Below are 26941 nucleotides of genomic sequence, written 5' to 3' on the forward strand. Positions count from 1 at the left end.
ATATGCTGTCTACAAAGACTCACTTCAGACCTAGGGACACATACAGACTGAAAGTGAGGGGATGGAAAAAGATATTCCATGCAAATGGAAATCAAAAGAAAGCTGGAGTAGCAAATCTCATATCAGAAAAAATAGACTTTCAAATAAAGACTACTACAAGAGACAAAGAAGGACACTACATAATGATCAAGGGATCAATCCAAGAAGAAGATATAACAATTGTAAATATTTATGCACCCAACATAGGAGCACCTCAATACATAAGGCAAAGGCTAACAGCCATAAAAGGGGAAATCAACAGCAACACAATAATATTAGGGGACTTTAATACCCCACTTTTGCCAATGGACAGATAATCCAAAATGGAAATAAATAAGGACACACAAGCTTTAAATGACACATTAGACCACACGGACTTAATTGATATTTATAGGACATTCCATCCCAAAACAACAGAATACACTTTCTTCTCATGTGCTCGTGGAACATTCTCCAGGATAGATCATATCCTGGGTCACACATCAAGCCTTGGTAAATTTAAGAAAATTGAAATCATATCAAGTATCTTTCCCAACCACAACGCTATGAGACTAGATATCAATTACAGGGAAAAAAACTATAAAAAATACAAACACATGGAGGCTAAACAATGCGCTACTAGAAAACCAAGAGATCACTGAAGAAATCAAAGAGGAAATCAAAAAATACCTAGAAACAAATGACAATGAAAACACGATGGCCCAAAACCTATGGGATGCAGAAAAAGCAGTTCTAAGAGGGAAGTTTATAGCAATACAATTTTATCTCAAGAAACAAAAAAATTCTCAAAAAAACAACCTAACCTTACACCTAAAGCAATTAGAGAAAGAAGAACAAAAAAACCCAAAGTTAGCACAAGGAAAGAAATCATAAAGGTCAGAGCAGAAATAAATGAAAAAGAAATGAGGGAAACAACAGCAAAGATCAATAAAACTGAAAGCTGGTTCTTTGAGAAGATAAACAAAATTGGTAAACCACTAGTCAGACTCATCAAGGAAAAAAGGGAGAAGACTCAAATCAACAGAATTAGAAATGAAAAAGGAGTAGTAACAACTGACAATGCAGAAATATGAAGAATCATGAGAGATTACTACAAGCAACCATATGCCAATAAAATGGACAACCTGGAAGAAATGGACACATTCTTAAAAAAGCACAACCTTCAGAGACTGAACCAGGAAGAAATAGAAAACATGAACAGACCAATCACAAGCAATGAAATTGAAACAGTGATATAAAATCTTCCAACAAACAAAAGCCCAGGACCAGATGGTTTCACAGATGAATTCTATCAAACATTTAGAGAAGAGCTAACACCTATGCTTCTCAAACTGTTCCAAAGTATAGCAGAGGGAAGAACACTCCCAAACTCATTCTACGAGGCCACCATCACCCTGATACCAAAACCAGACAAAAATGTCACAAAAAAAGCAAACTACAGACCAATATCACTGATGAACACAGATGCAAAAATCCTCAACAAAATACTAGCAAACAGAATGCAACAGCACATTAAAAGAATCATACACCATGATCAAGTGGGGTTCATCCCAGGAATGCAGGGATTCTTCAGTATACACAAATCAATAAATATGATACACCATATTAACAAACTGAAGGATAAAAACCATATAATAATCTCAATAAATGCAGAAAAAGCTTTCAACAAAATTCAACACCCATTTATGATGAAAACTCTCCAGAAAGTAGGCATAGAGGAAACTTACCTCAACATAATAAAGGTCATATATGACAAACCCACAGCCAACATCGTTCTCAGTGGTGAAAAACTGAAACCATTTCCTCTAAAAACAGGAAGAAGACAAGGATGCCCACTCTCACCACTATTATTCAACATAGTTTTGGAAGTTTTAGCCACAGTCAATCAGAGAAGGAAAAGAAATAAAAGGAATCCAAGTCGGAAAAGAAGAAGTAAAGCTGTCACTGTTTGCAGATGACATGATACTATACATAGAGAATCCTAAAGATGCTACCAGAAAACTACTAGAGCTAATCAATGAATTTGGTAAAGTAGCAGGATACAAAATTAATGCACAGAAATCTCTTGCATTCCTATACATTAATGATGAAAAATCTGAAAGAGAAATTAAGGAAACACTCCCATTTACCATTGCAACAAAAAGAATAAAATACCTAGGAATAAACCTACCTAAGGAGACAAAAGACCTGTATGCAGCAAACTATAAGACACTGATAAAAGAAATTAAAGGTGATACAAACAGATGGAGAGATATACCATGTTCTTGGATTGGAAGAATCAACATTGTGAAAATGAGCATGCTACCCAAAGCAATCTACAGATTCAATGCAATCCCTATCAAACTACCAATGGCATTTTTCACAGAACTAGAACAAAACTTTCACAATTTGTATGGAAACACAAAAGACCCTGAATAGCCAAAGCAATCTTGAGAAAGAAAAACGGAGCTGGAGGAATCAGGCTCCCTGACTTCAGACTATACTACAAAGCTACAGTAATCAAGACAGTATGGTACCGGCACAAAGACAGAAATATAGATCAATGGAACAGGGTAGAAAGCCCAGAGATAAACCCACACACATATGGTCACCTTATCTTTGATAAAGGAGGCAAGAATATAGAATGGAGAAAGGACAGCCTCTTCAATAAGTGGTGCTGGGAAAACTGGACAGCTACATGTAAAAGAATGAAATTAGAACACTTCCTAACACCATACACAAAAATAAACTCAAAATGGATTAAAGACATATATGTAAGGCCAGACACTATAAAACTCTTAGAGGAAAACATAAGAAGAACGCTGTTTGACATAAATCACAGCAAGATCCTTTTTGACCCACGTCCTAGAGAAATGGAAATAAAAACAACAATAAACAAATGGGACCTAATGAAACTTAAAAGCTTTTGCACAACAAAGGAAACCATAAACCAGATGAAAAGACAACCCTCAGAATGGGAGAAAATATTTGCAAACGAATCAACTGACAAAGGGTTAATCTCCAAAATATACAAGCAGCTCATGCAGATCAATATCAAGAAAACAAACAACCCAATCCAAAAATGGGGAGAAGATCTAAATAGACATTTCTCCAAGGAAGATATACAAATGGCCAACAAACACATGAAAGGATGCTCAACATCACTAATCATTAGAGAAATACAAATCAAAACCACAATGAGGTATCACCTCACACCAGTTAGAATGGGCATCATCAGAAAATCTACAAATAACAAATGCTGGAGAGGGTGTGGAGAAAAGGGAACCCTCTTGCACTGTTGGTGGGAATGTAAATTGATACAGCCACTATGGAGAACAGTGTGGAGGTTCCTTAAAAAACTAAAAGTAGAATTACCATATGACCCAGTAATCCCACTACTGGGCATACACCTAGAGAAAACCATAATTCAAAAAGACACAAGCACCCCAATGTTCATTGCAGCACTATTTACAATAGCCAGGTCATGGAAGCCACCTAAATGCCCATCGACAGATGAATGGATAAAGAAGATGTGGTACATATATACAATGGAATATTACTCAACCATAAAAATGAACGAAACTGGGTCATTTGTAGAGACGTGGATGAATCTAGAGACTGTCATACAGAGTGAAGTAAGTTAGAAAGAGAAAAACAAATATCGTATATTAACGCATATATGTGCAACCTAGAAAAATGGTACAGATGAACCAGTTTGCAGAGCAGAAATTTAGACACAGATGTAGAGAACATACATATGGACACCAAGGGAGGAAAGCGGTGGGGGGGGAGGGGGGCAGGGGGTGGGGGGGAGGGGTGGGGGAGGGGGGCGTGGTGGGATGAATTGGGAGACTGGGATTGGCATGTATACACTAATATGTATAAAATGGATAACTAATAAGTACCTGCTGTATAAAAAATTAAATGAAATTCAAAAAAAAAGAAACTAACACAACATTGTAAATCAACTATAGTCTAATATAAAATAAAAATTAAATTAAAAAAAGAAGACGTGTTTTATATGTGTGTGTATATATATATATGTATATACACAATGGAATATTACTCAGCTGTAAAAAACAGAATGAAATGTTGCCATTTACAACATGCATGGACCCAGAGAATATAATACTTAGTGTAGGAAGTCAGACAGAGAAAGACAAGTACTGTATGTTATCATTTATATGTGTAATCTAAAAAATAAAACAAACAAATATATATAACAAAACAGAAATAGATTCACAGATATAGAGAACAAACTAGTTGTTCATTGGGGAGAGAAAGGGGGAGGGGCAAGATAGGGGTATGGGATTAACAGCTACAAACTACTATGTACAAAATAAAAAAGCAACAAGAATATATTGTACAGCACAGAAAAATATAGCTATTATTTTGTAGTAACTTTAAATGGAGTATAATCTATAGAAATACTGAATTACTATGTTGTTTACCTAAAACTAATATAATATTGTATATCAACTATACTGTAATTAAAAACTGAAAAGGAGATATTCATGGATACAAACACATTTTCATCTAACCTTATCAAAAATATTAACTCCCGTAGACATACATTTGTAACAACCTGGGAAGATCCTCTTTTGTCAGTGGAGATAAAACAGATTTCTCAAAAGAAATATCTTTGAGTGGATCATTGATAATAAAAATAAACTAGTTAAGTCTTCTCTTTTTAAAGCCATGAAGAATTTACAAGGCTAATTGGAAGGACCAGCCTTCTTCCAGCCCCATTTGCTGAAAAGAAGAGTCCCTCGTGTTTCCTAACACTTAGTTCTTTGCTGACTCTTTTGCCAATCCCCTTACCCCCCTAAAAAAAAAAAGGCCAGGAGAGTTAAAGTCTCAAAAACTGATTTTAGATTTGCTAGAAAAATGTTGTGAAGTATTTTTCTTGCCAACAGAGTTTAATCTAAATGAAGATTGAATAATATAAACTCAGTATCACACTTGCCTCCAGGTTATTCACTTCCTTTGCCTTAAAACATTTTCTGCATTAGTATTCATCCTTCACTTCCATTGATTTTGTGGCTTGATGTGTGTTCTCACACTCCTGAATCCGATTACCAAAAATTCACTTACCCAGCCCTTTAGCATTATGTTATTTTATGTATATGCTAATTTTATTTTTTATGAAAAATTTCAAAAATATACAAAAATAAATTGTATAAGGAACCCCCATTTACCTATCACCCTGCTTTAACAGTTATCACACGCTCATCCTATTTCATCTATACCACCACCTACTTCCCACCACCACCTTCTCCCTCATATTCTTTTAAAGCAAATTGTTTCATTTGTAAGTATATTTTGCTTTTGCCGAAGTAACCAGCTCTGTTATGTTTCTTCCTTGGGTTCTTCATGCAATTTCCATCAGACAGTTTTTAGTTCCTATGCGGGAGTTGTATATTCTACTTTGAACTTTCCATCTGCATGTAATGAATGATTGAATCTAGCTGGAATTCAATGCATGCTAAGTACGATGTCTACATACAAAAGTCCAGAATGGAGCTAATGGGAAAAATAAAACTCGGACAACACGGCAAGAACAATAGTACCACAGTGAGCCATCTCTGTGTTGAAGAGAACCTATAATATTGTGTAAAATAAATGTTTAGGGAATTGGTTAGCCAGTAGGTCCTTAAAACCTTGCATTTTTGTGTTACATACTATTTTAAAACAGTAAAACCCAACCACATTTTATATATTAAATCACGTAAATGTATTAGATCATAATGTCTTAGTTAATGGATTTGCATTTTATCTGCTAGGAATTTGCAACTTTCTCTATTGTAACTATTGTAACAATAAGACTATTGTAACTTTCTGCAGCCACGTCACCCCTTGTTCCTCAAGCTTCTCTGAGGTACTTCGTATGCCTGTTCAAGAGCCCTGCCTTAGTCTCCCTACGCTCAAAGCAATAGCACCACCGTGTGGTAAGATTAAAAGGTTTCCTCACACTAGCACATACAACTTTTTACAGCTGTTCTAAACGTGCTAAGTAACTCTTTAGCACTCTGGTGAAGCTTTGGACTCCTTCTCAGATTAATAGTTGTATATCCATAAAATACAGTACATAGAATTACAAAGGGAACCACTTATATAAAAATACTGTTATAGCCAGGTATTCACAGACTCCAGTCAAGAAGCCATAATATGTTTATGTTATGTTTCCTTCAGAAGCAACTCTTCTCTATTATTCTTGTAATTAAGGATTGTAATTCTAGTTGTGTTTGCAGGTAGGCCTTCAGGAATCGCATAATGGCTTTGCCTTCATCTCTATGAATATTTATATGCTCTATAAGAAGGGACAGGATTAGAGTCTGAACAGTGAAAAAATGTTGGGTTTTGTATCCAGGTCCTCTAAATACTTGAAATTTAGATACTCTTGCCAAGAAGAGAGGATGATTTCACAGGGTGCTTCTGAAAGTGTGGTCTTGCAGCATAAGGACTTACCCTGTGTGCCTTTATGGGACCTACAAAGTGGGGCGGACTGGACAGTTAATGCTCTGATACAGCTCCGCTGGGTAATTCCGCTCTGGAGGGCTCAGAACTAATTTCTTCCTCAGAGGGCTAACGGAGTAGCTCTATGTACCACTAGAGGGCACTGTGAGGACTCCGTTGCCAGCCAGGTGAAGGGTGACTTGGTCAGTTTCTAGGAGGTTCAGAGCCAAATCCTAACATCACACAGGTACAAACTCATAATGGAATCACAGCACTTACTAATATCTTTCCTCTTATTTTTAGAAAAGACTGTGTGTATACATGTGTGTGTGCTTATTATGTATGTTCATGTGTGATTAGAGAAAGGAAACTAACCTTTTTTTGTTCGTTTCATTGAGTGTTTTTTTAGTGCCTGTTATGTTAGGCGTTGTGCTACTACAGCAGGATTAAATTTTAGACCCCAAATAAGGATATGTCAGAAAGATTACAATTGTATTTAATCAAATTGTTAGTTTCTACTCCAAAAATATACATATCTTTTTTTTTTTTTTTTTTTTTTTTTCAAGATTCAAGTTGTTTACTGAATAAACTCGGTTATTGGTACATCTAATATGGGAAAAACCTGACACACTGGACTAGACAGCTTCTAGCAGTTTAGGGTAATCTTTGTTGATCTGTAAACAAAAGATCTGTCACCTAAGAAACTGCAATTTTGTTTAGACTTTAATAATAATCAGCTATGAAAGGCATGGATTGTTTTATGTGTTACATGAGATCACGGTTTCTATTGTTGGTTATGAACGTGCAGGTGTAGCTGAGAACTTAGACACTGTGTGAAACGTAAAAATGCTGCTTGTTTTGTAATTGTATCGTTGCTTCATGCATTATCAGTTTAGTGATGCTGACTCAGATTGCTTTATTATGGGAAGATCTCTGCCAGTGTCTTTATTAAATGGTCAAGGCCAGTACATATCTTTTTAATCAGGAGGAAAATAAATTTTTAAAATCTCTATGCCCCATATTGCTCAGTCATTATTGAGCCTCTCTCTGTATCAGACACCTGGAACCCCACTTCACATCCTGTAACCCTCAACTCTGATTCCAGCCATGGCTGTGGTAAACAGGTTCCTGCAGGCTTCCTCCCTCTTTGCACTGAAAGCGCCTCCCCTCAAGCCTGTGCCTAGTTTCCCTCACTTCCTGCCTCAGGGCTTCTCGGATTCCTTTTTGTGAGTGCTCATAGGTGCCTGCTCAGCTCTCACATACATGCAAACCAGAGAGGTTAATGTCCCAACTGATGGGAGGCAGGAGCAGAAGAATAAACAGTTCTCCCTCTTGTTCCTAGTCCTCTCTGGGGGGATAATTCTGATTTGAACCCATGCCAGTAACCAATTCAATAATGCAACCTTGTATTGACTTCCCCTCATCCCCTGTGCTGAACTCCAGCTCCATGGGATTACTTCTCAAATAAATTACCTACACCCCAGCCTTTGTCTCAAGCTGCGATCTCAAGGGACTACAGGCAAAGACACACTCCCATCCAACTGAGTTATACAAAAGGTTCAATGGGTCTTACAAAGAAATAAATTAATGGAGAAACCACTCCGGGCTTTGGTCCACACTTTGGACCACCAACTAAGATGCTCATTACTCAAGCCCAAATAGTCCCTTGGAAGTATGCAAGTATGGGAGTGTGCTCCTTTGGGGCACAGTAATATTTACAAGTCTGGGAGCCAGGTATTAGCATATAGTTTCACATGTACTCCACACACCTGTGGAGATCCAACTTCCAGAAGAACAGTAGTTCTCCCATCCTCATGGAACATTCTTCATCCTTTCCCTAAATTGGGGGGAAATGTCCACTTCCTCTCTGTTCCATTTCATTCCTTGTAAAGATACCCACCCCCCTCCAACCCCACTCATACTTAAAACAATCTCCCTGATGAGTTTAAGCTTTCACAAAACATAGGAAAAACAACTTTGTCTTCAAACAACAGCTTTCTTCCTTATAATAACTCCCAAGGAAGAGATACACAAAGGACCTTCTTGGAAAATGAAGATGGGGAAAATATAGAGAAAAAAAATCCCACATGAATTAATATTGCAAAAAAAATCTCTACATTTATATTTTGTCTCATTTGGATGTCACAATGACCCAGTGAACTAAGTCTTATTATTCCCCATTGAAAATGAGCAAACTGTGGATTGAAGAAGTTTAGTAATTCTCCCCAAAGTCTCACACCTCCTAAGTGGTGAAACTCAAATTTGAATCTAGCTCTCTCTACCTTCCAGGTCCTTTCCAGTATTAATGCTGTGTAATCAGGATGAACAGTTTAATTTTGATTCTTGGCCTTCAATCCTCAATTTCTGTTTCCTTTATCAAGAAGAGTCTTGCTTATTGAATGTTCATTTGTCATTGGTATCTCCCATCTGTCTTGTTCTGTAGAATTAATCTTCACAGGAAAACTGCATGGACTAGAAATATTTCAAGAAATTAACTGGTGTTGCTTTAGATTTATCTTGAGGTACAAATATAAACAGGAAAGCACTTACATTCGGGGCCAGCCATGGAATTTCTGCACCTGTCACTCATCACAGATGTCAAAACAGAACCTGGAAACCTCCCCCACAAGCCGGAGGGAGATTCCCTATAAGCACAGTTTTCAGCAGCTGGCAAGTGTAATTTTATGAGCCTTCCAGATCTTCTCTGAGTCTGAATGACTTTTAATGGACAGATGCAAGCACTATGGTTAGCTGGAATCTTCCACCACTGCAGCAGTAGGACCAGATACCATTAATTCTAGAGTGCTGGCTCTGTTTTAAGCCTTGTGGGTTTTGCAGCAGCTGTGAGCTGTGCTGTGAGGAGCCAGGTGGGACTTTTCCTGGCTCTGAAGCTTCAAGTCACTATATAATTGGCTCTAGATGATCTATATGGAAACATAGACATGCTCAGGAACTTAAAGCCTTTACCAGACCATCACATTCCCCATTTTTTATACAAGTAATGCAAGAACATATTGCTACAAAAATTCAAACCATACAGAAATATATGGAGTAAAAAGTAAAAGTCCTTTCCCCCAACCTCAAAGGCATTCACCTCCTAGAAGTAACCACTGTAACAAATTGGTATATATACTATACATTTTCCTGCACATGTTTTATACACACATATAGGTGTTTTACAAAATGGAATTGAACCAATGACATTGAACCCTGCCTTTTTCACTTTACAGTATAATTGATGGATTGTTGCCACTGTGGATTCCTGGTTTCTAATCTCAACTGGAGAAAAGTTTGCAATTCTTTTTTTGTTTTCCTTTTCAATTCTTAAAGTTATCTTTGTTCAACTCCTTTATCCTGCATTCCTCACTCCCATGGCTTCTCCAAAACGTTTGACTTTTTCCTCAAACACTCACTGCCTTACTTAAGGCCAATAGTCTCGCCAAGAAAATAGAGATCATCGTCTTTAAAAAAAGTTGTTCAGTTACTGCCTACCTGCCACCTCAACTGCAAGCTTACCTCACATGCATTCTCTTTCAGGCTCTCCTCCTTTGCAATAGAAGTGTTCATTCTTTTCCTTAAGATCTATCCCCTCTACTTGTACTCTGAATGGTGTACGTTACCACACCGGGGGCATTTTGAGAGCCAAAAAGACTAAGTTCCAGTCTTGTTCTGCCCTTTCTAGCTGTGTGACCTCAGACAAGTTACCTAAGTTCTCTGAGCCTAGGAAAGGTTCTGTTCCCATTGTCAATGAATGATTTATAATGACACTAATCTAAAAGGTTTTTTAATTGTCCTCTAAGAATACTCATTGTTCCAGCCATTCTATCTCTTCATATAACATTTTCATTAATTTTGTTGATACATTTTCTTCATTAAAAAAAATGCATAGGTAAAGACCAAGTAAATGCCACAAACATAGCATGTTGCACTAAATCTCTATGTAAATCAACATCTTCAAAATAAGTTAGAAATCTAAGAAACTTTACAGGAAAACAAAAAGAACCCAAAGAACATAGAGCCACATTTTCTTATCAGTCTGTCATTTTATTGTTATTAAAACAATGACCAGGATGAATAATAGGAAACCTACTATAATGTGATTGACTACAATTTCTGTAAAAGCTTTCTGTTAAATGACTCCCAAAACTATAGCTTAGGAATTTGAAAAGGACCCTTAAGAGGGCTCACCTAGTCCAAAGCATAGAGTCGGTCTTTGCAACATTATTGCTACAGTTATCATGGTAGGAAGAAAACTCCACATGCAATTCTGTCTAGACGATTCTGTCCTTAAAATAGGATTTAAATTCACTGAGGAAATCTGTTGTCTTGGGTGCTCCTTTTTCAAAGGAAGATACTTTTGCTTGAGAAGTCTCTGGGAAAATGAACTTTTTTTTTTTAACCCTTCCCTATATTTAGGCTTGTTGTGTTGGCTAATCTCTAGGAGACTGTGTGGTAGGTTTCTGCTATCTGTGAGTTGTGGTAGCTTCATCAGCACTCTTAAGAATTCTCATCCAAGGTGCTGGTATCATTGATAGTAGAGTCCACTGTTTAATGAATGAGTTATCCAGAGATTCACCTGCCATGGGATCTCATGCAAAACTTGCCACCTGCTTTTGTGCATAGCATTCCTTTCACCATGCTATTTCACCACCTTTCTGACAACCGAGGTTATCGCTATTTGCCTTTAGGTTCAAGGTGCTTTCTTTCATGTCACATCTCTCCATAGATTCGGGTAGGAAGTTGTGATGCATGAGTCTGGATGTCCTAGAAACACACCTTAACTAGAGTAAAATCTGGGAGCAGTTCCCTCACCCCTGTCCAGGGTGTGTGCTGCTGCCATCATGTTCCAGCTGTGTGACCTTGGCCAAGACACAAACCCGTCAGACTTCAGATGCCATATTTTCATAGCTGCAGCCTGAGGGGCAGGCCTGTAGTTAAACACACATCTACACATCTAAGGGCTGACTGTAATCCTCTCCAGAGACCCCAGAGGGCAGGTGCTATCTTCCTGCTCTCCCTCTGCCATGCTCCAGAGTACAGGACCCCAGATTTTGCAATACTCAAGGTACACCTACTGTGAAAAACATGCACCTCATTTGTGTCTTCTTTTGGATCATGGAGGGGAACCTGCACACATGTCTGGCGCCAGATTTTTGTGGCTGCCACCCAGGGGACACCTCTAGATTGCCTGGCTCATGGCCAGCAGAGCCTGTACTCTTGGGTCTCCTGGGACTGCAACAAACAGAGAGACAGTTCTTGGCTGGCCACCACCCCGAGGGCACAGCACAGAGAGAGTGGACAGATACACCACTGTCCCTCTGTGACAAAGGCCTGCCTGCTTGTCCTGGAGCCTGGCCTGAGGGGAAGAACCCTCTGGCACACGTCTGGAGGCCCACTGAGATGCCCTCTGGGAAGGAAGTCTGTCCCAGAGTCTCCCTCACTCCAGGCACATAGAGCCATATTTTTATACACAGTATATGTAGTGTGTACATATAATATATCCTCTTTTTCTCACTGAAACATTTCAACACATCTTAAAATATCATGGCTTATTTAACAATTATTCTACCCATTGTTGGGTTATTTTCAATTTTTTTAATACTCTAACATACATCTATTGTGAAAAATATGCACCTCATTTTTGTCTTCTTTTGTATCATCCACTTAGGATCTATTGTTCAAAGTGGAATTTCTGCATCAAAGACTTTTTAACTACCATTCTAGATTCTCAGCTAAGTAATCAGGGGCCACCAGCAATAGATTTATTTTCCAACAGGGGCCACCAGCAATAGATTTATTTTCCAACAGTCCACTAGTGCTGTGTCGCTCCTGTAATTTATCTTAGATAGTTATGTGGAGATGTGGTTGTGCCTTTAGTTTGCTTTGTTTTAATTACTACCCAAATTGGAGACTTTTTCCCGTCAAGATTTATAGTCTATATTTCTTTGTTGATAAATCATCTGCTCTGGCCACTTATCAAGCAGGATATAAATCTTTTGTATTTTTTATTCTTTTATTTTTCAAATAATTTCACATTCTATAAATTATTCTAAAAGGATTTTATTGGTTTTGATCTTATATTTTTGTATAAATATATTTGCATGAATTAGCATGTTGAGGATAATAATATTTTCATGTTTTAAAATCTCTTTTTGGGAATTCCCTGGCAGTCCAGTGGTTAGGATGCCACACTTTCACTACCAGGGCCCAGGTTCAATCCCTGATTGGGCAACTAAGATCCCACAAGCTGCGTGGCACGGCCAAAATAAAATAAAATTTAATTTAATTTAATTTAATTTAATTTAAAAGTCTCTTTTTTTGTTAAACTACCTTTCTAATCCTTGGTTTTATTAATTTTAGTTTTTTTCTCTTTTAAAATTAATTGAATCTCTGAGTTCTTATCAAGATCTTGGCAGGAAACAGAAAACATATTTAGAAAGTGTTACTGAAGAGAGTGTGCTGAAAGGATTGTTTACAAAAATGTGGGCAAGGTTAGGAGAACATAACAAAGCACAGGGTCTAGGAACATTTATACACTTTTACCATATTTAGGCCTAAAGGGGATATGGGAGAGAATGAACCTACAGAGAGTTTGCAGCCTGGAAAAAAGGGCCTCCTTATAAGAATTGTATCAGTAGAATGCAGCCTGTACCAGGACTGCCTCAAGGTGGGGCGAGAACAGGGCAGAGAGATGGGGACTAAATACCCTACCCCACCTCTTCCCAATCTCTTGCTAATGCCTCTCATAAGCCAATTCAACCAGAAGACAGAGAGAAAGGGAGCCTGAGTGATGCAGTCTGTAGATGTCAGCCTCCTGGACTACAGAAAAGGGCAGAGAATGTAAGGAGGGAGAGGAGCAATGGAGAACAACCAGCACATAACTATACCCATGGTCTCTCATATTTCTGCACATCTTGTGAGCAAAGACATTCTGGACTATATTATTAAGTATGCTTGTGTAGTGAATAGCCTTGGAAGACAGAGATAATGTCTCCCTCTGGAGCAAAGGGCAAGCATGATTACTAACCAGAATAAAAAGATAATGTCTCCCCCTGGAGAAAAAGCAGTCAGCTTTACTGCCCGTTATAAAAGATTTGTAATTAAAACTCAGCGTTTCCCTCCTGTAACACAGTCCTTGATGTGTATAGCTGGCATCTATCCCTCTTTGCATCATGCTGTAGGAATTGGGAGTTGGGAACCAGTGAAAAATGCTGATACTCTGACTGCTGCTGTTGCCGTGAGTAACAAATTATCTTTTGTCTCTGATGCAGTCTCATATCTTTTACTATCATCCATGAAACTATGGCAGGCTAACTTGTTAGCTTTGAAGTAGCGTAAAATCTCAGATTCTTCACAGCTCTTGACAATTCAAAAAAGAGAAGCCAAACAAAACATAACAAACCAACTGTATTTGTCATGATTGGAGGTGGCTATTACTCACCTCCCTACTCTGAAAATTGATCATTAATGAGAAAGAATTAAGCACTCCTTCACAGTTGCCAAATAGCCTCAGGTCATGAGGGAGAGCTCTTTATTACAGAAAAATGCCAGCTTACAAACATAGAAGAAATGATGGAATTAGAAGAGTAGTTACCTTTTCCCCACTCCTGATGAAATATCTGATTTAGGCAAGGAGAGTTTGAAGGTTGTCAAAGTATTACCCCAAAGATAACTTATTTGTCTCAACGGGAAAAACAAAATGGAGAGATCAGGCAGTCACTACTTAAAGCTTAGTAACAATAACTGTAGGACAACCAAACATTATGTATACTTAATGAAATGCATATGAAGTACATAGCATCACTTATAAAGGATTATTATCAAAAGTGCTTAACTTGAATCTAATTTAACCTTTATAGTTAATGACTTTTTACAAATGATATTTTTCCAATACTTAAAAAGTGATTGAAAGTTACGCAAACTGTTCCACTTTGCCTGGGACTGTCCTGGAACTGAAACTCCTCATTCCAAGAAACCCCAGTCCTAGGCAGACCAGGATGGTTGGTCACCCTAGCATAAGTTTAACCAATTAGACTCTTCATAATTCTAATATATCAGATTTTCATAAATCTTTTAAAAGTAGACACACAGTGATAAAGTACGCAAAATGTTATAATGGCTACTAAAAAGATGAGTACACTAATGACAGTTTTACACTAACAAGAGTTCTAATTCAATGGAAAAATATTTATTCTTTATTATATCATTATTATTATTACTTCTTCCTGACTGTACAACTTCTGAAACTTACTTAAAAAGTCAGGATTACCTCTCACACCAACTGAAAATGCAGATAAAAATGTTTTGTCATCTTTCAAGATGATTTTACCAAGTATACTACGCAGTGGGACAGGTCCTTTTTATAATTTATATTTTGCCTATTATACAAGAAACTGTACAAAATATTGTCTCTAATTAATCAGATATATTTTCATTCTTATAACCGTAATATTAGTAGTAGTAGTAGCAGTATAAAAGAGACACTCTTCTGATTGTTTTATCTTTGTAAGATAATATGTTTAGTTTACTATGTCTGCTTGGTCTTTTTTATTAAAATTACAGCTAATATAGTTTATAATTAATTGTTTGGAGTAGTGGGGCCCAGTCTGATTCCTACTTTGGTTCTTTTCTCATTCTTCACCACTTCTGCCCTGGGCATTGTTTCTACTGGGCTCTGTCTAACCCTGGGAGTTGGAGCCAAACATTCTAATTTTAGGAGAACAAAATGACATGAAATGTCTGGATGGTTGATATCCTCCATCATTATTATAACTTTCCTCTCAGTTATTTAATCTGTATTTAAAATTTTTTTAACCTATCTGTATCCTCCTTTATTTGTTATGAAATTAAATCAGTTAATACCTGCAAGTACTAATGTACATATTTTCAACCATCTGGTAAAGAAGCAAGTTCAGTACTCACATAGTGAGTTTTCTGTTCTCTCCAATTCATGATGTTTTTATTCAACTTTTAATATTCTGAATTATTGCCATGCAATTCTTAAAGATGATAACAGTGTTTTACTACTGTGCTTCTCATATACTTGGACGTAAGGGGTAATATGCTGAGAAATCCATAAAACCACAGGTTAAACATGGCTGGTCCTCCTGGCATGAGCTAAGGAGTTCCAAAGTAGATTGTAAACTTCATGAAGGTAGGCATTCTGTTTTATTCACTATTGTATCCCCAGTGTCCCAGCACAGTGCCTGGAACACAGTAGGTACTCATTAAATATTTTTTGAGTAAATGAAGGAAATGGAAAGCTTAGAGAGAAAACAATTTCATATGAAAAAACTTGAAAATATTAGCAACTGGAACATCATATTTACATTCAAATTTTAAGTTAAAACATAAGCTGCTTCAGGTTACAGCCCAAAGTGTCAGAAATACCTTTCTCCTCAGCTATTTTTTGGAGGGGAGGGAGATGATCTGGGTGAAAAAGTTGAGGTATTATTCTAAATCAATAAGTTTACATTGAAAACAAATAAAGAAGAAATTTGTTTTTCATTTTTTCTGGTCCGTTATTTAATTTTTAAATGCACAATGTGTATAGATTGCAAAAAGTACCCAATTATACTCAAATTCACAAATATGTATGGACTTTAATTAGGTTAAAAATATCTTAAACTTACTAAAGGCTAGAGAGTACTTTCTAAAAATTACAGTGTTCAGTGATCTTTAGAATCACTGACTATAACTACTTGGGTTCAAGATTTATTGTAAAGCTATAGTAATCAATACAGTCAGTGCGGCATTGGAATAAGGATACACATATAGATTAATAGAACAGAATAGAAGGTTCAGAAATAAGACTACATGTATATGGTCAATTAATATTCAACAAAGATGGCAAATCAGTGGGATAAAAGTGGAACAACTATAAACTCATATGCAAAAAGAAATGAACTTCTGCCCATGCCTCATACCATATACAAAAATCAACTTGAAATAGATCCTAGATCTAAATGTAAAATCTTTAAACTTAAAACTATAAAACTGATAGAAGAAAACATTAGAGGAAATATTTGTGAACCTGAGTTGGGTAAAGATTTCTTAAATAGGACATAAAAAGCAGAAACCTTAAAAGTTTTTAAATGGTAAATTGAACTTAAATATAATTAATAACTTTTGATTTTCAAAAAGCATGGTTAAGAAAAAGAAAAGGAGAAAATATTTGAAAGCATATATCTGATAAGGGACTAGTATCCAGAATATTTAAAGAACTTTTGAAACTCAATAGCAAGAGGACAAAAAAATTAGATTTTTTGAAAAATGGGCAAAAGATTTGAACAAAGACCTCACCAAAGAAGATACACAAATGGCAAATAAACACATGAAAAGATAATCCACACTGTTAGTATTTAGGGAAATGCAAACTAAAATCACAATCAGATACCAAGACATGCTCACTGGAATGACTAAAACTTAAAAGACTGATAATCCCACATGCTGACAAGGATGTGAAGCTAATGGCACTTTCATATGTTTCAGTCAGAATGCAAAATAGTACATCCACTTTGGAAAGCATTTGACAGTTTCTTATAAACCTACACTTGCTATTTGACCAAGCCATTTCACTCCTAGTATTTGTTGAGAGACATGAAAACATATTTTCCCACAAAAACTTGTACTCATATATTCATAGGAGCTTTATTCATAATAGCCTAAAACTGGGAACAACCCAAATGTCTGTTGATTGGTGAATGCATAAACAAATTGTGGTGTATTCATATGATGGAATAAAAAGGAACAAACATGCAACAGAGTGGACGAATGTCAGAAGCATTGTGCTAAGTAAAAGCAGCCAGACACAAAAAGCTTCATACTGAATAATTCCATTTATATGAAATTCTAGAAGAGACAAAGCTATAGCAAGAGAAATCGGATTAGTAGTTGCTTAGAGCCAGGGGTGCGGAAAGGAGATTGTCTACTGAGGGACCCAAAGAATCTTTTTGGGGTAATGAAAATATTCTATATATGATTGTGGTCATAGTCACTTGACTGTCAAAACTTACCTAATTAAACACTTATAATTGGTGAATTTTATTGCACATGAGTTATACCTTAATAAACCTGATTTAAGATGAAAATACTTTGCAGTTTTTGCTTCACTTAATGCCTGGTATATGAATGAGTCAAGTTCCAGGTGGGAAAATAGAAACCACACTAAATACTTCAAGAGGAGATTTAAGAGATTGGTTACAAAGGTGTGAGAGACCTGAAGGAGTGAATAAATAGCACTGAGGTAATCAAAAGATGGTAACTGAAGGACCTGCTACCATCCCTAAAGCTGAAGGAACAAAAGAGAACTGGTATCTTTGAGTTCAGAGCTTTGGCTGAAACCTCTGAGGAAGGAGTGCCCCCAGGCTACTGTGGGTATATCTGCAGAGAGAAGAGATTGGGCTGCAAGAGGGAGGAAATTGCTGTCACCAGGAGGAAGGGCCACTGCTGGGGCAATCCAGACAAGAAAAGGAAAAACAAGAAGGATCAATCTCTTTTCTGTCCCTTTTCTATCCTCCAATCTCTAGCAGCTCCTATTGGTGGAAATGATCAGGGACCCAGCTGAGAAAGGAGAAATTTTGCTTCCAGAGCCTAACCTCAGAATCAGAGAACAAATTAGAGAAAGTATGAATGTGAAGCCGAAAGACAACACGTAAATGACACTTCTGGTTTATCCCACTTTTAAGAATATTAAGATTAATCAGGAACTTCAGGTGGTTTCATCCTTATCCCTCTATTATTAAATTCCCAGTCAATGTTTCATTTAATGGTTTTAGTATCCATTGGTTACTGTTACCTACATTCATTATTTCATTTGGGGTGACAACACAGCAATTTTCTGATTTTAGCATTTTTGTGCTCTTTTTATCTGGAATTCTGTCAAGAAGAAGTGGATAACTATCTGGTTATCCTGAAATACAGTTTGTACAGAAAAGGCAGGAAAAATCTTGATTATTCCTCTTTATCAATTTTCAGTTGGTGACTTAGCATCCTCCAAAGATGATCAATGCGTTGGTGGCTTTTGTTAGTATTAGAAACTCAGAACTTTTGTTGATATATCTAAAGTTTTTTTAATTCATCGAAGGCATTATTCTTTTTGATATTCATATTGTTCCATCTTAGGTCGGTAGGAGCCTTCATAGTATTTTTTGTTTTCTGTATTTTTACTTATTCTGGATTATGCTTGAAAAATGTCAAGTATGTCCAATTTAATTCTACCCCCTATGTCCAATTTAATTCTACCCCCCTCATTTGACTCTAAATCTCTCAGATCTTGGAAGAAATTTGCAACTTATTTTGCACTTTCTTCATGTAGTAAGCTGCTAATAAACACTCGAATTGTCTGCTGTTGAGTCACTTTATGGAAACATTCTTAAATGGCCTCTCAACAGTGCAAACTATTTTAAAAGCCAATTTTAATTACAAAATTTCATAAAGTTGTTCAACTGTAACCAAGTCTTCAAGTCCAGTCTTGAAATCTTGGTTATTATGTGTGCTTCTTAGGGGGGGAAAAAGGGAAGTAACAATGCAAAAGGTAAATAGAATAGAATTATGCAATCCAGAGAGGAAGTACCTTAAGATTTTAAATCTGTGTATGTTTTTCTAAAATAAAAGAACATAAATATTTTTCCTAAAATGGATTCAGTTTAACTCTTACTGTTATAACAATGACCATCACCATAGAGTGTGGGAGCAACTAGAGAACAAAATGGATTTGGGGACTCACCTTCTTAGGGAAGCCTCTTTTTCCTCCAGAAAGAGTTAGCAGTCTTTTGGTCTGCATTAATTCTGTTCTTTATACATGTGTAGGTGAAGCAATAGGTAAATTGCAGCACCTCCAACAAGATGCCCAGGCCAAAACTTGGGGAGATTTCCTAGGCTTCTCCTTCCCCTCTATGGTGCTATTGATATGACTTCTTAAGACCTGCAAGCCTTGCCCTCTTTTCTTTCCCTCCACCACTGCTGTGATTTAGGCTTTCAGCGTAATTGAACTAGGTTATTGGCCTCCTAAATGCCTCCAGTCTTCACACGTCAGTTTTTGCATTGCCATCAAAGTAATCTTTCTTAAAATGGATTATTTCACAGCCCTTGAGTAAAATCCTTAAAAGGCTTCTCTTTACCTTTAGGGGGGGAAAAAAGCCAAATTTCTTAACATGGAATATAAGACTCTTCATGATCTGGCCTCTATATAACTCTTGTCTTCCTCTTTCCTGCCTCCTATGTCATCCCCAAGACCCTCAAGTCCCATACCCAATGCTCCAGCAAAAAATACTGACAGAACTCATCACACTAGGCTCTCAGACCATTCTGCATTTGAACACAGCTCTTCCCTTTACTTAGAAACTTCTCTTTCTTCAAATAGTTAATAAAGATTCATCCATCAAAAGTCAGCCCTGAGTTTCCATTTCTCACCTAAAATTAGTATTATACCTATCTTACCAACCTTGCAAACCTGTATAATGGTCAAAATGACAGAATGGCAAGGTGCCAATACAAAAGTAAGATCTAATCATTGTTAGAGGAATGATCATTGTTTTTGATTGACACACCTGCTTGAATTAAAGAAACAATATTTAGCCTCGGGGGCATTTATTTCTTAGAATAATCTCAGCAGCTTCCTACTAAAAGAAAAACTGTGAAGGCATTTTACAGTTTGCAAAGAAAATCTTGAGTGACATGACCAGGGATACAAAATCAGTTTAGAGACAAGACCAGGATTCTAGTCTCCTGATTACTAGCCCAGGTCACTTTTCATCATGCTTTACTCAGTTGTCTTTCTCATTCTTTATTATAATCCACAGGCCAAGTGATTCCGACACACACCTGAGTCTGCGCACCTAATAGTGGGGTAGTAATCATTGTCTTTATCTTTTATTGTACTTATTTGATGAACAGCTTTATTGAGGTATTATTCACATACCGTACAATTCACCAATCTAAATTGTACAATTCAATAGTTTTGAGTATAATCACAGAGTTGTGCAACTATCACCACAATCAATTCTACAATATTTTCATCACCCAGAAAGAACCCCCCTGACAGCCGTCATTCTCTATCTCCCTTCCCCTTAGCCATTGCCAAACACTAATCTACTTTCTGTATGGATTTTCCTATTTAAGACCTTTCATATAAAGGGAATCATACAACATGTGGCCTTTTGTGATCGTCTTCTTTCACTTAGCGGCTTTTCAAGGAGTACTCTCTGCTTTAAAATTATCAGTGTAACAACAATAGAGATAGTTTAGAAATTAAGGCAAAAAGAATCATCCATAATCCCATTCTAATACAATCAATATCATACTTTTCTTTCATTTTCTTTCTCCTCTGTAGGTACATTTTCATCTGATTGGAAAACAGATGGAGAGCGACCCTCGCTCCCACCTTCCCAGAGCCCCGACCGAGGGCCAGGCAGGGGAGGAAGAAACGCTCCCGCCCATCTCCGCCGGCGCCTCGTTGACGTCACTGCTTCGAGCCGCAGACCCCCGCCCTCCTGCCCCGTCGCGGTCGCTTTGACAGAACGCGATGGCGGCGTGCGGGTCTGCCGGAGTACCGGCGACCGTGTCGGGAAAGCAAGAGTTTTACCAGCTTCTGAAGAACCTCATCAATCCAAGCTGTATGGTGCGGAGGCAAGCAGAGGAAATCTATGAAAATATCCCAGGTCTGTGTAAGACTACATTCCTCTTAGATGCCGTCAGAAATAGAAGAGCAGGTTATGAGGTGAGACAAATGGCTGCCGCCCTGCTACGACGGCTTTTGTCCTCTGGGTTTGAGGAAGTCTATCCAAATCTGCCTTCTGATGTTCAGAGGGACGTCAAGATTGAACTGATACTGGCTGTTAAGTTAGAAACCCATGCTAGTATGAGGAAAAAACTTTGTGATATTTTTGCAGTGCTGGCCAGGAATTTGATAGATGAGGATGGCACTAACCACTGGCCCGAAGGTCTGAAGTTCCTTGTTGATTCAATCTACTCTAAAAATGTGGTTCTGTGGGAAGTTGCACTTCACGTTTTCTGGCACTTTCCTGGGATTTTTGGGACCCAAGATCGGCACGATTTGGATATCATCAAACGGTTGTTGGACCAGTGTATTCAAGATCAAGAACATCCAGCAATCAGGACATTATCTGCTAGAGCTGCAGCTGCATTTGTACTTGCTAATGAGAATAATATTGCTCTTTTCAAAGACTTTGCAGACTTGCTTCCTGGAATCTTACAGGCTGTGAATGATTCATGCTACCAGGATGATGATTCAGTGCTAGAATCCCTTGTTGAGATTGCAGATACTGTACCTAAATATTTGGGTCCTTATTTAGAAGATACTCTGCAATTGAGTCTAAAGTTATGTGGAGACTCTAGACTTAGTAATCTGCAACGCCAGCTGGCTCTTGAAGTAATAGTGACCTTGTCTGAAACTGCAACCCCAATGTTGAAAAAACATACAAATATTATTGCACAGGCAGTTCCTCATATATTGGCAATGATGGTTGATCTACAAGATGATGAGGACTGGGTAAATGCTGATGAAATGGAAGAAGATGATTTTGACAGCAATGCAGTTGCTGCTGAGAGTGCACTAGACAGACTGGCTTGTGGGCTCGGTGGAAAACTTGTTTTACCAATGACTAAGGAGCATATCATGCAGATGCTTCAGAGCCCTGACTGGAAATATCGACATGCTGGATTAATGGCCTTATCTGCTATTGGAGAAGGATGCCATCAGCAAATGGAATCAATTCTAGACGAAACAGTTAACTCTGTTTTGCTTTTTCTTCAGGATCCTCATCCAAGGGTGAGGGCTGCAGCCTGTACTACACTTGGACAGATGGCTACAGATTTTGCACCTAACTTCCAAAAGAAATTCCATGAAACGGTGATTGCAGCTCTGTTGCGTACCATGGAAAATCAAGGTAATCAGCGTGTGCAGTCACATGCAGCTTCTGCGCTTATTATTTTTATTGAAGACTGCCCCAAATCATTGCTAGTTCTACATTTGGATAGTATGGTGAGAAATCTACATTCCATCTTGGTGATTAAACTTCAAGAGTTGATTCGCAATGGAACTAAGTTGGCCTTGGAACAGCTTGTGACAACCATTGCCTCAGTTGCAGATACAATAGAAGAAAAATTTGTTCCATACTATGATATATTTATGCCCTCACTAAAGCATATTGTTGAGCTTGCTGTTCAAAAGGAACTCAAACTTCTGAAAGGAAAAACTATCGAATGCATTAGCCATGTTGGTCTTGCTGTTGGGAAGGAAAAATTTATGCAAGATGTATCAAATGTGATGCAACTGTTGTTAAAAACACAATCAGACTTAAATAATATGGAAGATGATGACCCTCAGACCTCTTACATCGTTTCAGCGTGGGCCAGAATGTGTAAAATCCTTGGAAATGATTTTCAACAGTACCTTCCACTGGTTATTGAGCCTCTTATTAAGACTGCTTCAGCTAAACCTGACGTTGCTCTCTTGGACACACAAGACGTGGAGAATATGAGTGATGATGATGGATGGCAATTTGTAAATCTTGGAGACCAGCAGAGTTTTGGAATTAAGACTTCAGGGCTTGAAGCAAAAGCAACTGCTTGCCAGATGTTGGTTTATTATGCTAAGGAGTTAAGGGAAGGATTCGTGGAGTATACAGAACAAGTTGTAAAACTGATGGTTCCTTTACTGAAATTTTATTTCCATGACAATGTTCGAGTGGCAGCAGCAGAGTCCATGCCTTTTCTCCTGGAATGTGCAAGAATTCGTGGCCCAGAGTATCTTGCACAGATGTGGCAATTCATATGTGATCCCTTAATCAAGGCTATTGGGACTGAACCTGATACAGATGTACTCTCAGAAATAATGAATTCTTTTGCAAAGTCCATTGAAGTAATGGGAGATGGGTGCCTCAATGATGAACAGTTGGAAGAACTGGGAGAAATACTGAAAGCAAAACTTGAAGGGCACTTTAAAAACCAAGAACTGAGACAGGTTAAAAGACAGGAAGAAAACTATGACCAACAGGTTGAAATGTCTCTGCAAGATGAGGATGAATGTGATGTTTATATTCTGACCAAAGTATCAGATATTTTGCACTCATTATTTAGTACTTACAAGGAAAAGATTTTACCGTGGTTTGAACAGCTGCTTCCATTAATTGTAAATCTAATTTGTTCTAATAGGCCATGGCCAGACAGACAGTGGGGATTGTGCATATTTGATGATATCATAGAACACTGCAGTCCAACCTCATTTAAATATGTAGAATATTTTCGGTGGCCAATGCTACTAAATATGCGAGACAACAACCCTGAAGTCAGGCAAGCTGCTGCTTATGGCCTGGGTGTTATGGCACAGTTTGGTGGAGATGATTATCGTTCTTTATGTTCAGAAGCTGTTCCGCTGCTGGTAAAAGTTATTAAGTGTGCAAATTCCAAAACCAAAAAAAATGTCATTGCTACAGAGAACTGTATCTCAGCAGTAGGGAAGATTTTGAGGTTTAAGCCTAACTGTGTAAATGTAGATGAAGTTCTTCCACACTGGTTGTCATGGCTTCCATTGCATGAGGATAAAGAGGAAGCTATTCAGACTTTGAGTTTTCTCTGTGACTTAATTGAAAGTAACCACCCAGTTGTACTTGGTCCAAATAATTCCAATCTTCCAAAAATAATCAGTGTAATTGCAGAAGGAAAAATGAATGAGACTATTAACTATGAAGATCCTTGTGCCAAACGCCTAGCTAATGTCGTGCGTCAGGTACAGACTTCTGAAGAATTATGGTTGGAATGCATTTCCCAGCTTGATGATGAGCAGCAGGAAGCCTTACAGGAGTTGCTAAATTTTGCCTGAAGCACCTTAATATTACTTGAATATCATCCACCATAAAAGTAACTCCGAACAAGTGTTGTGAGTGGATTCCATTATGATCGAGAGAACTGTTCTCTTCCTGCTAAGCAGTTTATATGCCTTCCCCATGTTTCTCCAGGATTAGTCAGTGTTATAGCCTCTGTTTACCTTGCATGTTTTATCTCTTAAACACAGACCTTGGTGATAACCTGTGCTTCTGTTGTCTTAAAATGTTTGTCACCTTTCCTCTAGTTGATGTGAAGTATATAAATTGTTGCTATTTGTCTGAATTATTGATGCTGGGCAAGCAGTATACTTGGTGTCAAGATGTCATGCTGCCTACCACAAGATGCTAAGAGCTCACAAAGATGGGATAGGAGAACTTCCAGGACAAACATCTTTGGAATTGTGGGTGAAGAATATAGTGGCAGGCTTATTCCTCCTTGATAATACTAGTTTTCATAGTAATGGGAGGATGCTGAAATTGGAAAAGAGATTTGAGATATTACAATGGATGTGGGAAGTTTTCTCCATAATACATATGAACTTTTTAATAATGTCCTCCCGAGACTGAGATATATCCATATTCTAGTTCCCAAAGTGTCCAGCTGAGAGTTAAAACTTTGAAGTCTTAGACCAGTCTCTTTTTTTTCAAGTTATCCAGGACTCCAAGGACCATGGTTACTGAAAAGCACATCCTGGTACATCTAACATTGGTAGCATGTAGCATACTGTAACAGTGTTTGACAAATAGTAAATAATATTTGTGGGAGTCAATCAGTGTTATGTATTTGAGCAGAATATTGCATTGTGTATGTATGCCATTTTTTCCTGCAAAGCAGTTCAACAAGAAGAGAAGCCCTGATTCAAAGTGGGGCTTAAATAGATTTCTATTTTGGAGAAGTTCTTAATAGATTATATAGTAGCATTAAAGAGAATTCTATTGTGATCATGAAAGGGAAGCAAAATTAATCTTTAAACGAGAAAAAGAAAACAGCTTTGAGAACAGTTATTTAGCAGTAGGTATACATTGTAAGAAAACAGTTCTGTAAATCTAGGGTTAATTATATTAATTGCAATGTTGGTCTTTAATGTCAGGCTTTTTGTAGGGTAGAAGAAAACCTTTCTACTCAGCAAGTTATTAATCCAAAATTTAAGAACAAATACATCTGTCAGGATTTCCTGGGGCTATTATGAGTACTGTCTATGTAACGTATTTAGTAAATATTTAAGACTTAGGAAGTGCTTAATAAATGGTAGCTGTTATTGCTGTTGGTGTTTGTACTTCTGCTGTGTTCTTTTTTATGGTTTGGAATTCCTTTTACATTAGAATCTCTGTTTCACCTCCTGCAAGTTCATGAGCAGGCCATCTAAGCCATTGTGGACAGAGATATGAAGTTGAGATTTTAGATATGCAATTCTTGTACATTCCCTACAATTATTTATTGTTAATGAGAGAAAAAAGAAAAGGACATTAGGTACAGTATAGTCACAATTTTAAGTTTATTTAAAATAAAATTTAAAAGTATAGATGAATAAATAGAAAAACCCCACTACAAAGTATTGATATTACTGTAATAGGTTTTCTCTGGATGGTGGGATTGAAAGGCAGTTTTTCTTCTCACTTATCTATATTCTAAAAGTTCAAGCACCTGATTCTACTTTCATACTAGCTAAGATCTCAGTCAATTTGGCCTCTCCATGACCTATGGCTGAGGTTTCTTCTACTCACCTGCACCTCTTTATCTTAATTAGTATCCCTTAATTAAGAAGCCCTTGGTAAACATTTCTAGCAATTCCCTACACTCTTGTACATGAGGAACTGGAAAATCTACCATATGACTTGGAATTAGGCACCTGGAGAATTTTGAAGTATGACAGACCTAGATTTGAATTTTGGCAAACTACTTTTTTAACCTAAACAATTCTCCATCTGTGAAATGGCCATAATACGTAGCTCATAGGATTGTGAGAATTAACGGAGGTAACGAATATAAAGTGCTTAGTGGCGCAGTGTTCGATAAATGCAAGCTAATATTATCCGAGAGTCATGAAATAGGGTTGGTGGCTATAGAGAAAGAGGTGATATTTGCTGTGGTGGGGTGGGTCCAGATTCTTGGGCTTTGTCAAAGGAAATGAGGGACGTTCAGACAGTTTTGGCTGCCAGTCCCTGAAGTAAGACTGGTCTCTGCCTTTGTTCCTGAGCTGAGGTACATCTATGGGCTCTCTGGAGAGAGAATGCTGTAAATGCCTAATACACCACAAATGTCTGATGAGGTGAGAGGAGACCGTGAAAACTAGATGATGGGTGTGCGTGGTGGGGGTGGGGGTGTCAATACCCTAAAACCTCAAAAGTGTTCCCACTTAACTGTTTTACCTAAGGCTGCTGTCTAACATAACTGGACCAAAAAAAAGCTTTTAAGTTGTGAATTTTATCAGTGCTTTAAAAGTCCACATTAACGGGAGGTAAACAATCATAATAGTATATCCCAATCATTTCGTTTTACAGCTTTCCCTTTTTCTTTGACCCTCGCCGCGTGGCATGTGGGAATCTGTTTCTCGACCGGGAATGAACCCGCGCCACCACCCACCCCCACTGCAGTGGAAGTGCGGAGTCTTAACCACTGG

The 26941-nt window shown here is 37.6% G+C and overlaps 1 protein-coding gene across 3 annotated transcripts; it reads left to right on the forward strand.

The window, feature by feature from the left end:
* The first annotated feature begins 20985 nt into the window (after window positions 1–20985).
* RANBP6 (RAN binding protein 6) lies at window positions 20986–25597 on the forward strand. 3 transcript variants are annotated; one of them, XM_059924768.1, is made up of 2 exons: window positions 20986–21193; window positions 22250–25597. In XM_059924768.1, exons 1-2 carry the CDS (start codon window positions 20999–21001, stop codon window positions 24314–24316), a joined length of 2262 nt encoding a protein of 753 aa, XP_059780751.1. In that variant the 5' UTR covers window positions 20986–20998; the 3' UTR covers window positions 24317–25597. The 3 variants fall into 3 exon arrangements, with proteins under 3 accessions (XP_059780751.1, XP_059780752.1, XP_059780750.1); XM_059924769.1 differs by having other exon boundaries at window positions 20986–21134; window positions 22250–22402; XM_059924767.1 differs by having other exon boundaries at window positions 20986–25597.
* Window positions 25598–26941: the final 1344 nt, after the last annotated feature.

The sequence above is a fragment of the Balaenoptera ricei genome, chromosome 6 (assembly GCF_028023285.1).
Source record: "Balaenoptera ricei isolate mBalRic1 chromosome 6, mBalRic1.hap2, whole genome shotgun sequence".
Lineage (NCBI taxonomy): Eukaryota > Metazoa > Chordata > Mammalia > Artiodactyla > Balaenopteridae > Balaenoptera > Balaenoptera ricei.

Bases quoted from the DNA above. Each gene is read 5' to 3' on its own strand.
- RANBP6 (XM_059924767.1), top strand. From the start codon at position 20,999: ATGGCGGCGTGCGGGTCTGCCGGAGTACCGGCGACCGTGTCGGGAAAG.